At 37.7% G+C, this 13,608-nt stretch overlaps 1 protein-coding gene across 1 annotated transcript in view; it reads left to right on the forward strand.

Annotated features, from left to right (window-relative positions):
- The first annotated feature begins 5,251 nt into the window (after window positions 1–5,251).
- CD40LG (CD40 ligand) overlaps window positions 5,252–13,608 on the forward strand; it is a 58,361-nt gene continuing 50,004 nt past the window's right edge. Inside the window, exon 1 of the mRNA XM_040325244.1 lies at window positions 5,252–5,491. Within this exon, the coding sequence (XP_040181178.1) occupies window positions 5,330–5,491 (162 nt within the window). The 5' untranslated portion in view covers window positions 5,252–5,329. The remainder of the gene's footprint in view (window positions 5,492–13,608) is intronic.

The following is a 13,608-nucleotide window of genomic DNA, read 5'->3' on the forward strand; positions in this document are numbered from 1 at the left end:
AGAATACAAGGATAATAACTGTGATTGGATTCCAAGTGGGTAACATGTACCAATTGACTGTGCACTGATACGTATCCACATAATTCAAGTAGTGAAAGGGATAGATAATGAGTTATTGACTTAAAATGTGATTTTGTATAAGAACCACAGTAAATTAATGTTTATTTTTATCAGGAGGTTTTGCCATTATCCTTTCTCTATACAGAGGACAAAAGTACAAAAGAAATACAGCTAATTCTAAGGTAAAAGCATATTAAAATACACAGAACACACAGAAGACCCAGAGCATGATGCAGAAAACAGGGGGTATTGAACTTTTGTTTAAATTCACATTATTATTTTAACAAATTTGACTAATTAATTGCTCATAGCTTAATTACCTAGGAAGCCAGTGTCTTTACTTATAGGTTTTAACAGATTAATTAGTATTAGCTGCATGCATTAGGTATATTGCAATTGAAGTCTTCATTTACATAATTCTACACAAATGTTACACGCAACTTCTGTATGTGAGATTTAACCTCATACTGCCAAGTATTTTAACATTGTGAATCAGTTTTGAGAACAGCCCATGGAGTGTAAATATTCAGTGTCACATTATAATAATTGTACAGTCTTACTAATAAAAATTGTATATTTGGCCACTTTCTAGCTTTATACATTTTAGCTCTGAATCTTAAAGTGGTTGTAAACCTCACACATGAAATATGAACAAAGCATAGCCCTCTATAATATGTACTTGTCTCAGTTAAGAGCACCAAGTGTCATTACTGTCTGCTGCCCATTTACTCTGCTATCAGCATGAATCACTCCTGACAAGTATTCCTGACACCAAGAGAAAAAAGTGACAGGGGAGGGAGCTCCAGCTGATTGACACCTTTAGGTTTGTTCTTGTGTGCTGTGTGAATGGGGTGTGTCCATTCCCTCCAATCAGCTTTCATCCCTCCTCACTGAGCCCTGCAGAGTGTAGCTTCAGCTCTCCACCCCTGACAGCTCAGACACACTTTATAAATTCTGCAATTAGAATGGATGTAGAGAAGAGAATACTGCAGATAAACAGGTACAGGTCACTCACTTCACTGGGTATTTGTAAAAGTTTACAACCAGCTTGAGTCAGGAGGCAAGATGTCTCTGATGTCTGGCAATTCCATCTCTGTCACCTGCTTGAACTCAAATTGTTCCCTGACTTTTATTAGTGTACGTTGCGCCAGTCCCATGCACACTTACATAATGACTTCTGCCAGCCAGACCACAGTGTTTCCTGCTTTTATGCTATGTGAATGCTCAGTAATCCTTGAGAGTTTCATGCTTGGCCATGGTTTAGCAATGACACATAACCTAACTGTACTCCAGACCATCCCTTTCAAGCATGCAAACACATCATATGCTGAACCGTACCCACACATGGACACACTGTTCAAATGAACTGCACTTTGGGGGTCAAATGTGCCTAGGGCATGCTAAATACCCTAGACATCATTGACTAAATATGGTCATTTCCATGTACGGTAATGTGGTCATCTTGCCATTCAGTGGCAGGCAAGTGAATGGGCCATAAAACAGGAAGAAGTTCTGGACAGCCGCACTCCAAAAAGTGCTTAGTCACTGTTTATTAGAGTAAAACGCATCAGCTCTTCTGTCCGCTCTGCTGTGGCATGTATTTTTTATTTCATTTTTTGAATAAAAGTCAAAAACTTTTTTGAAGTGTGGCTGTCCAGAACTTCTTCCTGTTTTATTGCTACATGCACCTTTGTTTGACCCACCTAGAGCGGTGATGTCCCCTTCCCTAAGTGAATACACCAGATGTGTCTCTGCAGCAGTGTTTTTTTTTTCTTTTTGCAGGTCGGAGGGCATTGTGATTAACATGAAATTACATGGATGTCATGATTGCCCATGTATTTAATCATGGAAACTTTATTTTCCTATTAAAGAACTTGTCAAAAACTGTATGTATGTTTTTTTTTTACTGTTTACATTTTTCTTTATGTGCATGAGTAGGGTAAAAGTAATTCACATGGGAAGGGGGTGATGTCTGGGTGCCCTCTTATTGTTAAAACAGATTGCAAAAACCCCCTTCCTACAGACCCCCACAACTACTTGGCCAAGGTTGTGGGGAAGAGGCCCTTGTCCTAATCAACATGAGGACAATGTGCTTTGCCAGGGGGGTCATGGATCTTTCATGGAAATAAAAGCTTATTCGTAATTGCAACGTTAAAATGTCACTGTATAATTACATGTTATTGTTATGTGTTTAATTAGTGAGTGAAGTGAGATTTTTCTTTTCTTGAATAGGGTCATTATCTTTTGCAAAAAGGATGATACAGGAAGTTAAATACCAAATTAAAAATAGAAATCAGTACCAACTAACGTAAATAGGTGATTTCTTTTTCTTACTAGTGAGGGATTTCAACTTTCAACTTTCTGACTATCATTAACTGAACATTAATAGCAGTTGCTGCAAATGATGTGACTGCCAACAATTGGTTACATTTCTAAGTAGATAGAGATTAAAATCACCCATGTAGCAATAACCTTGAAATACATTTCTGGATCCAGCTATAGAAAAAATCGAACAAAAGCTGAAGTCTGTAGCTAATACAGATGAGTCTGTGTGACGATTCTCCCATTTTATAGAAGTGTCTCTATTTTAATTTTAAGTTATGTAACTTGTTTTCAAATATATAAACCATTAGGATCCACTTAATTTATTAATACTTAACTTTGCTGAATTAAATTGGCTATTGCAAAAATAACTGACCTCTTAGTATAGTTGATATGCAAAAAATGGTATTTACACATTGTAGACATAGTAGTAGTAACACGTACAGTAAAATAAATATTAACATTTATAGGAAAAAATGTACATTCCCATTTCCTTCTACTTTTTCATTTAGAGCTAATAAGTCATTTAAAAAAATCATATAACTTTGTTATAGATGATTCAATGATGTTGTGGGTGAAATGATAATATTTGCCAACTGTAATGCCGTGTACACACAATTGGAAATTCCGACAAGAAAACCGTGGATTTTTTGTGACGGAATGTTGGCCCAAACTTGTGTTGCATACACACGGTCACACAAATCTTGTCAGAAACTCCAACCGTCAAGAACGCAGTGACGTACAAGACGTACAACAAACCGAGACCAATGAAGTTCAATAGGCAGTTCGGCTCTTCTGCTTGATTTTTGCGTGTCGAAATTGCATACAGACGAGCGGATTTTACGATAGGAACTTCTTCCATTGGAAAAATAGTGAACCTGCTCTCAATCTTTTGTTGGCGGAAATTCCGACAGCAAAAGTTTGATGGAGCATACACACGGTCAGAATTTCTGATCAAAAGCTCACATCGGACTTTTCTTGTCAGAATTTTCTTGTTGGGATTTCAATCCCGCATGTGTGTAAGGGGCATTAGAAATCCACTCAATGAAGACAGAGACCAGAAATAATTTTAAACCATATACCCTCTATCCACAACTAAAATAAGACGGTTTTGGTTGGAGTTCAACTTTAATATGATTTAAGTACAGTTGAATTGATTGAGAATTCTTGTTTTTTTCTAAATCTTGTATGGAAATCAGAAATTCCTCTTCCATTTCTTGACATTCCAGATAATAGAAACTGCAAGCATGTCATATTTGGAAATCTTTATGTAGCCTCTCCCTATTTTAGTCAAAAAGTTAATTTTCAGGTCTTCAACTAGCTGTATGAAGAAACCTATCATTGTTCAGGTATGATCAACATGTTTTGAGATCACAAAGGTCAGACAATATTTTACCAGCTCTGAAATAATCTCTGGTTGACTGTGATTGAAACCTAGTAAATCTCCTAATGTCTGAGACTTTACAAAACAATAACACCAATTCATTCACTGAAATGCCTAGTACACACAAGCGATTTTTCCGTCGGATGAAAATCCGATGGTTTTCCCGACAGAATTTCTCTCAGGCTGCCTTGCATACACACGCTCAGACCAAAAGTCCACCCGTCCAAAGCGCGGTGATATACAACACGTACAACGGGCACTATAAAGGGAAAGTTCAAATGGCGCCACCCTTTGGGCTGCTTTTGCTGCTCTCGTGTTACTGCGTGTTAGTAAAAGTTTGGTGAGAGACGATTCGCGCTTTTCAGTCTTTGTGCTTTTCAGTCCGTTACAGCGTGATGAATGTGCTATCTCCATTACGAACGCTTGTTTTACCAGAAAGAGTGCTCCCGTCTCATACTTGATTCTGAGCAGGCACGGTTTTCTGCCAGTCTGAAAACCATGCAGGCGGACAGTTTTCCCGCTTGGATTTTTGGCCTGACAGAAAAAAGAGATCCTGATCTTTTTTTTTGTCCGGCAGTTTACCCGTCGGAAAAACTGCGATAGAGCATACACACGGCCGGGATTCCCGACGAAAAGCTCTCATAGCAGTTTTCCCATCGGAAAAAACGGTCGTGTGTACGAGGCTGAAGAGTATCCAAATGGTTCAATGTCCAATATTTTATGTATTTTTATTTATTTAAAATCGGTGGAAATTCTGGATTAGGATTTTAGGGAAAAATGCCATGCTTATGTGTGTTTCCTATAGAGGTTCCGTTAAAGCAAACTTGTAACAATGTAATGTAAATCATACTAATGGAAAAAGCCAACATCTTCTGTCATCACAGTTTACCTTTACAATACTTACATCTTCTAACTCCCAACAAGCCCCTACAGCCCTCTATTATAAAATAATCTGTAGAGTATGGGGCAACCATGCTGATTTCTTCCACCATCCTGCAGTGCAATGCTTGTTGCCTGAGAAACCTATCCTTGTGACAATGCACTGTCACATGCGGTAACCTGAAGATCAATCCAATAGGTTTTCTTTGTCATCTTCTGAATAATATTGTTTTTGAGGTCATAGTCTCTTTTCGTTAGTGCACTATAAAGTTATTTAGAACCGCCTAAAATACACAAGCTGCTAAAAAGTTACAGTGTAAAACGAGTTATTTAAATATTTTAATGACTGCTAAGAAAAAAATACTGCCGATATGGACATAAATGGAAATTCCTAAGTGGAAATTACACTTGGTGGATTATTTCAATCACTTTTCATCACACAATCAATTTCCATAGAAAAAATGCACATGGAAAATGTTCTTTGAGAATGTGTGGAATCTAACTGAAATACTCTAAGATGATACAACTTTACATACGTCACACAGTGTAAGATGCAGAACAGTTATTCCAGGAAGTCTGTAGAACTTTGAAGAAGCATCTACCTGCAGTCTTAAAGCATCATCATCTCTATTATTGTACATTGTTTCAGATTGCAAGAAGAAGACATAACTTCCATGTCATAGCATGATCAACACCTTCAACCAGAGCCCTCCAATGTATCCGACACAACAAGGGTCTCCCCTCTCAATCGTTAAACTCACTTTATGGATTTTTGCTGTTTGTGTTCTTGGACAGATTATTGGGACCTGTGTTTTTGGTGTATATTTTCATACAAAACTAGATAAGGTAAGCCAGATGAGCTAAAAGCTCTGAACATTTTTTTTTTTTTTATGGTTCATTTTAAAACAGTGTGAAATGTTATATTCTGTACTCTGTACCTTTAAAAACAAATTTGTTCTGGTAAAATATTTAATTCATATAAGTGAAAATTTTAATTCTGTATGACCTAAGGAAAGTGTTTGAGTTGAAAAAGTTCACATCATTAATTAAATCAAAGGAAACATTTCTAGCGTTTGAACATTACAAATAATATAAAAGTCACATGCAAGACATATAAAAGAAGTTTGAAATGCTGTTAAATGTTGGGAGTACTGTGACAGGTTTTACAATAACTTTAAATTTGAGGTTTTAAATTTAAAAAGAAAGTTATGATTAACATATGTACAACTTTTTCTTAGACTATGTTTGAGAACGATTTTATTTTAATATAGCAACAAAATATTATACAGGATAGTTACAATAAATTTTACATGCAAAAGGCTGGGTCTGGATCTGTGTCAAGGTTAATAGTAAAATAAAAGGTGATGCTTTTCATTAGTATACACTATTTGTTCAATGATTTGTTTACCATTAATTAGCATTTTGGAAAAAAAAAACTTTTTAGTGCCGGTTCACACTACAGCGACTTGGGATCCGACTTGTGTTGTGTAGCCCCATGTCGTGCGATATGAGAAATTCCATTGAAGTGAATGAGAGCCGTCTTAATGTACACTACTGAAGTCGCTCCGACTTCAGAAAAGGTTCCTGTACTACTTCAATTGATTTCAATGGAAGTTGCCTCCAAAGTCGGATTACTGTCTTAACTGAAGCAACTTTACAAGAAGAGAAAATAGTTTTCTCAGGCAAACCCCTCCCTCCCACAGAGCTGATAATTGTTTGATTGGCCACTGGCAAAGTCGCCTGTCCTGGAGGCAACTTGAAGTTGCGTTGTAAGTCGCGCCAAGTCGCTCTGAAGTCACACTGAAGTCGTTTCGCAAAGTCGCGCTGGAAGTCGTGTTGCCCCTGTGTGAACCAGCACTTAGGCTTCTATTTTTGGCAGCTTATTAATTGTATATGAAACTTATTTTGAACCAACCTGATTAAAGTTCCTTAAATGATAGATGATAGTTAATGCCTTTGGACGAAGCCGGGTATGTTTGTTTTTTGTTTAGGTTTTTAGGTTTTAATTATTTTACATGAATGCAATGAATAGGATCTTTTCTAGCACATTTATTTTTTAGTTCATTTGCTGTCAGTTCATCAGATAAATAGATTTAAATGAGCTCCCTGGTAAAGGAAATGCATACATTTCAGGTGCATTGACAATGATTTACCACAAATTTTCCAAGTTACCTTGAGGCTTGGTTCACACTATTGTGAATTGGATGTGGGGTTGCCGCATCCAATTCCCATGACAGCAGAGTATGACTGGCTCTCAATGGAACCGGTTCACACATTTCTGGGGCGGCCGAGTCAGAAGAGTTCTGTGTGTCTTTGGCTCTGTTTCAAATCTGAATTCAGCAAAAAAAATCACACCTAATTGGGACCTGAAACGGTGAATGGTGATGCACCGGACTCCCTGCTATGAGCCGCACGGCACACAGTGTGAACCCAGCCTTAATGACGTTAATGCATTTAATAAAAGGCAGATCTTCTAGAACACATCTTGGTGAAACTCATCTAAAAAAAAAGTATGTATTTAGTATTCCACAGATGGATGTTTGGCCTGTGTCAGATTATTATAGTTGTGTGCACAATCCCAACTTGGAAATCAGAAATGGTTACAGAATGCAGTGACTTCATTATTCATATGCTATGAACTGTGTTTAACTTCCATTATGATATTTGTCTGCCTCCAGAATAAAGAGTCATTCATTTAAAATGCCATAAAAAGAGCTAGTACATTGGTGTTAGAGGTCAGTTTGTGATGTGTTTGAGATATGTTTGCATTACCTTTGCCATATAGTCACAGTAAGGGAGATTTACTAAAACGGGAAAACACAGAATCTGGTGCAGCTGTGCATAGTAACTAATCAGCTTCTAATGGCCCGTACACACGATCCGAATTAAAATCACAAAAATTCTCGTACGACAGAAAAAAAAATTGGAAGTGATGTCATGTTGTGATGTATTTGTATTGTATTTTCAGACGACAACTATACTGACTAAACGAAAATCGTACGATCTGGCATCGTACAAGGAAAATTTTCGTGCTTGTCCGATCGGACTGTCATGATCGGCTCTCGAAAGTAGTGTACACACAATCTGAAAATCGTACGATTCTTCCTCGGATGATCGTTTTCGTCCGATATTCGGATCGTGTGTACGGGCCATGACTTCAATTTGTTCAATAAAATTTTGACAATAAAACCATTAAGCCGATTGGTTACAATGCAGAGCGGCACCATTCTGGGTGCTTCAGTTTTAGTAAATCTCCTCCACTGTGACCAAATGGCAAAGGTGATCAGCTTCCAGGTTTTAGGCAACATGCACACTGGACGTTATAAAAACGTCAGTAGCATTAGCTGTAGAAAGCTGTAGCTGTAGAATGAGTTTTTTCAGTGTTTTTGCAGTAGCGTATTTCAGCATTTTTTAGCTTGGCTTAACAAAATTATACTTCCACAAAAGCTTATGGCTCAAAAGCACTGATAAATGCAGAAGTTTCAAAGTTTTTTGGGCGTTTTCAGTGTTTTTTGGGCGTTTTTAAGCTTGTTTTAGCTTTTTTCAGAGTTGGAGCATTTTTACAGCTGGAAAACTCCTTTCAAAACCCACTAGTTCTGGGTTTTTTTTCCAGCCAGAAAATGCACCTGCCAAAATCTCCTGATAACAGCCTATGTGTGCATGGACAACATAGGAGAACATGCTGGAGAGTTTATTGGCTGCAGAAAAAAAACTTCTAAAGCCAAAAATAGCAGCTGTAAAAACGACCAGTGTGCATTGTCAAAGTTTATTTGAACAAGCTAAAGTTAGAATTTTTAGTGAATCTCCCCCACTAATTTTTATGAAGAAATAAAAGCAAAGCAACAAACTCTTTTCATAATGACCTTGGTTGATCTAAAAAGCCAGATAACATTTAACACATTTGATAGTCTTACTAATAAGTGGACTGTGTAAAGGAAAGCTTGGAGGCTGCCACTGGTGACTTCTTATTCTGGAAATGCCAGTTGCCTGGCTGTAATGCTGACCCTCTGGAGGATGGCGTCAACCTCTGGTTTTACAAATTTTTGTGATCTCCATGCTTGCTCTTGGTTAGTGATTCAAAAATGATTCATGTCAGGGGGTCAGCCTAAGAACCAGAAAACTATGAAAACCCCTATATTTCTCTTGACAAAGGTTTACTTTAAAAGAGCAATCATGTGTTTCTTATACAGAAGATGTTATAATGGCTATAGGTTGTCCTAATCTGTATTGATTGATGATCTGCAGTAATTTATGGGCAAGGGTCAGACTGTAGGATTTTACTGGCCAACAATGTGTGTGCTGCTTATTCTAAATTACCAATTCACAAGCCAGAGTGATGCCGGGAAGTGCCATACGTTAGGCGCATGCGCAGTTCGTTCCGGGCAATATTTGATAGCGTGCACTTCTTGATAGAACACCTGTTCCCCAAGGTTTGGGGACAGGCAGATGTTCCAATGCTCAATGTTGTAGATGAGACATCTTCCTGTCCATTATCAGCCTTTGATCAATATGATTAGACTAAATTAAATCTGACTGTTATTGGTTGTATTAGCTATCATACTACTGCTCTTTGTACCATGTTGATGAATAAAGTAGAACATGTTGTTCCTTTTTTTAACCTAAAGTTTTATTGTTGGCAGAGCAGGGTTTATTTTTTTGCTGGCTTTTAGATCAATTAGTACGTGGTAATATTAATTAACCACAGTGAGTGAAGAAGGGAAGGCTTTGGCTCAGCCTTATACTTGATAGAATGCTAACAGATGCAAAGGCTTACTGTGCTTGTACGAAAATCCAGCCTTGATAAACTATTTTTCTGACTATAAATGTTGCAATAATTTAGATATTTGGACTACTGGCCAAATTTCACAAAGGAATACAAATTATACCAGATTGATAATTATCACATTAAACTAAATTAAACATTATTTGATTTGTTGAAAAGGCGTATACATTTGGCTACAAATACTAGAATGTTGTTTATTTTCATTAGTCTTTCAGCCCTGCAAATACACTATATTGGATATTATGTCCTTGAACACATGGTCTAAACCCGTTGTAGGGCTGGCTGATTGAGAACAAGGATGGTAAGGTGCAGAACTCTGTAACTCCTTACACCCATCAAAGTTAACCGATCAGGAAACCTTTGTAAATTATACAGGACCACATTTGATGATGCCTAGAGGAACAATAAAATTATTATTATTATTATACAGGATTCATATCACGCTAACAGTTTGAGCAGCGCTTTACAACATGAGGGCAGACAGTACAGTTACAATACAATTCAAAACGGGAGGAATCAGAGGGCCCTGCTCATTAGATCTAGAATCTAGAAGGGAGGGTCAAGTGAAAAAACTTTATAAATTGTGTTCACTATATGTGTGCCAAATTTTTAGAGAGGCATACAATTTACATGACCAACTGATAAGTCGAAGTTGAGATAAGGTACAAATTTGAGATAATATTTTTTTTATTCATTATATATCATATATATATATATATATATAAACAAAAACAAAAAAATAAAAACAATTAAGATATATATATATATATATATATATATATATATATATATATATATATATATATATATATATTGTTATTATTATTATTTTTTTAGCCTTTAAAAGTACATTATTGGAAAAAAATGTATTTGATTTTTGAACAGGGTTTCAATCAGAATTTTGAGAAGTCACTATCAAAAGAAAATATTCTCAATTGATTAAACTTTTAAATCAAATTTAAAGAAAAAAAGCAAAGCTGACAGTTTCTCCACTGCTTAAATCATATGTGTCCTGATTAGAGGCATCATCTGGTAGCTCTGCTATTAAGTGATCAGTAGGCACATAGGGCCTGATTTACTAACTAATCAAAAGAGGTGAAAATTGAATAGACAGTAATGTTTAGGGCAATTTGAAAAAAAAAGTCTTCTTTACTTGATTGGATGAACCCAGGTGCACTTCTCTTCACCGCATTTTACACTCTATTAAATCAGAGGATGCTGTACGTGAACAGCCATAGATATATAAAGGCAACTGAAGACAAAGCACACCTACAATGATAAATACTGGGCATGATAAATACCTAAAAAGCTTAGGCTGACATGAGGGGAAAAGATGTGTAAACAAACATCATTTATGCAGATTATTATCCTAGTGTTCTCCCTTATATTTACAATATGTAGTTCCACTTTTCCAGACAAACTTGAGAAGGGTCCAGTATATTGGTGTTATGTCTGTGTTATGTTCTTATGGCCTAGGCCAGGCATGTCCAAAGTCCAACCCGCAGGCCAATCACGGCCCGCGTTCCAGTTTTGAAAGCCCCCCCCCGGTTATTTGGACATATATATCTTTTATGGCCACCATCGATCTCCCAGCGCCGGGGCCACAAAAGATGTATATGCCTTGGAACGGGACAGGGAGGAGGCGGGACAAGTGCAGCCGCCGTACACACACAGGAGATTTTTCAGTTTAAGGGCGGCCTCTGTAATAGGAAGTCCACGCTGCCATTGGACGACTGTTCTGTCCATCAAAAGAGGCGGGACTTTCTATTAAAGAGGCCGCTGTGTAAACAGGAGATTCTCCTGTAATTAATCTTTGGCGCTCGTGAGTGCATTCCTGGCAATGGTGCAGCATTCCTGGCAATGGCGGGTGCATTCCTGGCAATGGTGAGGCTACATTCATGGCAATGATGGGTCTGCAGATGGGGACTTATGAGGCACTGACCCTTATTTTGCTTCACAGTTCTTTATTATTATTTTTTTTTCCTGAAACTTCGCTCTTAAAGTGAAGGTGCGTGTTATACGCCAATAAATACGGTTTATCCAAATAATACGCCCAAGCTCATCTCTTTACTCACACACAAAGGCAAGAGAATTTTTGTTGGGTAGTGTATTAGTTGCTCGGACGAACACACTTAGACAGAATTTTAATGTTTCATGAATGTCAGGCAAAATGGTCGGCCCTCACGCATGTTCACTTTATCAAATCTGGCCCTCTTTGAAAAAAGTTTGGACACCCCTGGCCTAGGCTATCTTTATGTAGAGCAACAGTCAGGATATCTGGTAAGAGGATATCTTTACTTTAATTACCTCTTGGGGAGCATGAGGTTTAACACCTGCAGTTGATTTGGAAGGATATCACTATTTTTCTTTCACAACCAGGACTTTCTGGTGTTTTGGATCATCTTTTTCACTTCAGTTATTACTAAGTTTTGTGAATCACATGAATGAACTTTCATTGTTTATAAATATTGTTTTATTTGCATATTGATTTTATTATCACAATAATGACAGCGCAACATTTTGCTTATTTTATCTGTTTTATGGTGTGTACATACATATGCGTGCAGCTTGTTGGGTCTGAATTTTATTCTTTATACATTATATTAAGCCAGCAGTTGGAGCTGTCTGCTTCTTTATATGTACATATTTTCCAAGGTCTTCTTATCTCATTTGTAGAAAACGTCTGTTGCTTACCAAGCTCAGTAGCTCAAGCAGGTTTTAGTCTTGAGAGAGAAGAGAGAAGAAACTACTTCTACTGTTCACTTTTTTGCTAATGCATAGTGATGAAAGTATTAATAGTCCTAGATGTACTCTGTATTAAATATTTATTTGTATAATAAATTAGATTAGATAGTGATTGTAAATGTTCCCTTTTTTTCATACTTACCTCCACTGTGCAGTTCATTTTGCACAGAGTGGCCCGAACATCCTCTTCTGCGGTCCGTCGGCTGCTCTCGCAGCTCCTCCCCGCATAGACGCCGAGTGTATGACTCAGGCCCGCCCACTGACGCCTGCATCATTGGATTTGACAGCAGTGGGAGCCAATGGCTGCGCTGCTATCAATCTATCAAATGAAGAGACAAGAACCCATGGAGAGAGCGACAAAGGATCGTGCCCACAGAAATTCGTGACTCAGGTAAGTAAAACGGGGGGGGGGGGGGAACGCTGCAAGGTGTTTTTTCACCTTAATACATAGGATGCATTGAGGTGAAAAACACGTAGGTTTACAACCCCTTTAAAACACCAAAAAGCAGTCTAAAATTTACCTAAAACCGTTTGATTTCCTTTGGAGTGGTTCTAAAGGCAGAAGTTGTTTTTCTTCATCTTAATGCATTTTATGCATTAAGATAAAACAATTCTTTCTGTGTGCAGCAGCCCCCCTCAGCCCACCTAATACTTACCTGAGCCCCATCTCAATCCAGTGATGTTGCTCAAAAGTCTCAAAGTACAGGGACTCTCCCTCCTCATTGGATGAGACAGCAGTTGGCGCCATTGGCTCTTGCTGCTGTCAATCAAAGTCACTGAGACAATGAGGAGAGAGGAGGGGCGGGGCCGAACCAAGGCCCTGTGTCTGAATAGACACACAGTCGGGTTCCCCCATAAGCAAGCTGCTTGCTGTGGGGGCATTAGGCAGGAGGGAGGGGCGAGGATCACCTGCAAGGGACCTGAGAAGAGGAGGATCTGGGCTGCTCTGTGCAAAACTACTGCATAGAGCAGGTAAGTATGACATGTTTTTTATTCATAAACAACAACAAAAAAACAAGAAGTTAATATCACTTTAAGTTATTTGTCAGTTGGCTGCAGACACACTTTAATCTAAGACTGGCACCCATATTGGAATCTAAGCTAATTTATTTGCAGGTAGCTAACATGAACTGTTATGCTGTAGAGGGAGCTCCATAATTTATATTTCTTTGTACTCGTGGATATATACAGTATATATAGATACATATAACGTGATCCCTGATCAATAAATATTTCAAATAAATGTTATTATTGGCACATCTAGCATTTTTTTTTTATAGTCTGAAAATATAACAGCCTCTTAATTACAACGTGCTTTCCAAATTGATGAAATCGAAATGTAGCATTGCATGCATGCAATTACAGAGATTAGTTAGTTAGCATGTGTAATTGGTGAGTAACTTTAAGGAGAATACACTAATTAAATTGCAGCTTA

Source organism: Rana temporaria, chromosome 9, assembly GCF_905171775.1.
Source record: "Rana temporaria chromosome 9, aRanTem1.1, whole genome shotgun sequence".
Taxonomy (NCBI): domain Eukaryota; kingdom Metazoa; phylum Chordata; class Amphibia; order Anura; family Ranidae; genus Rana; species Rana temporaria.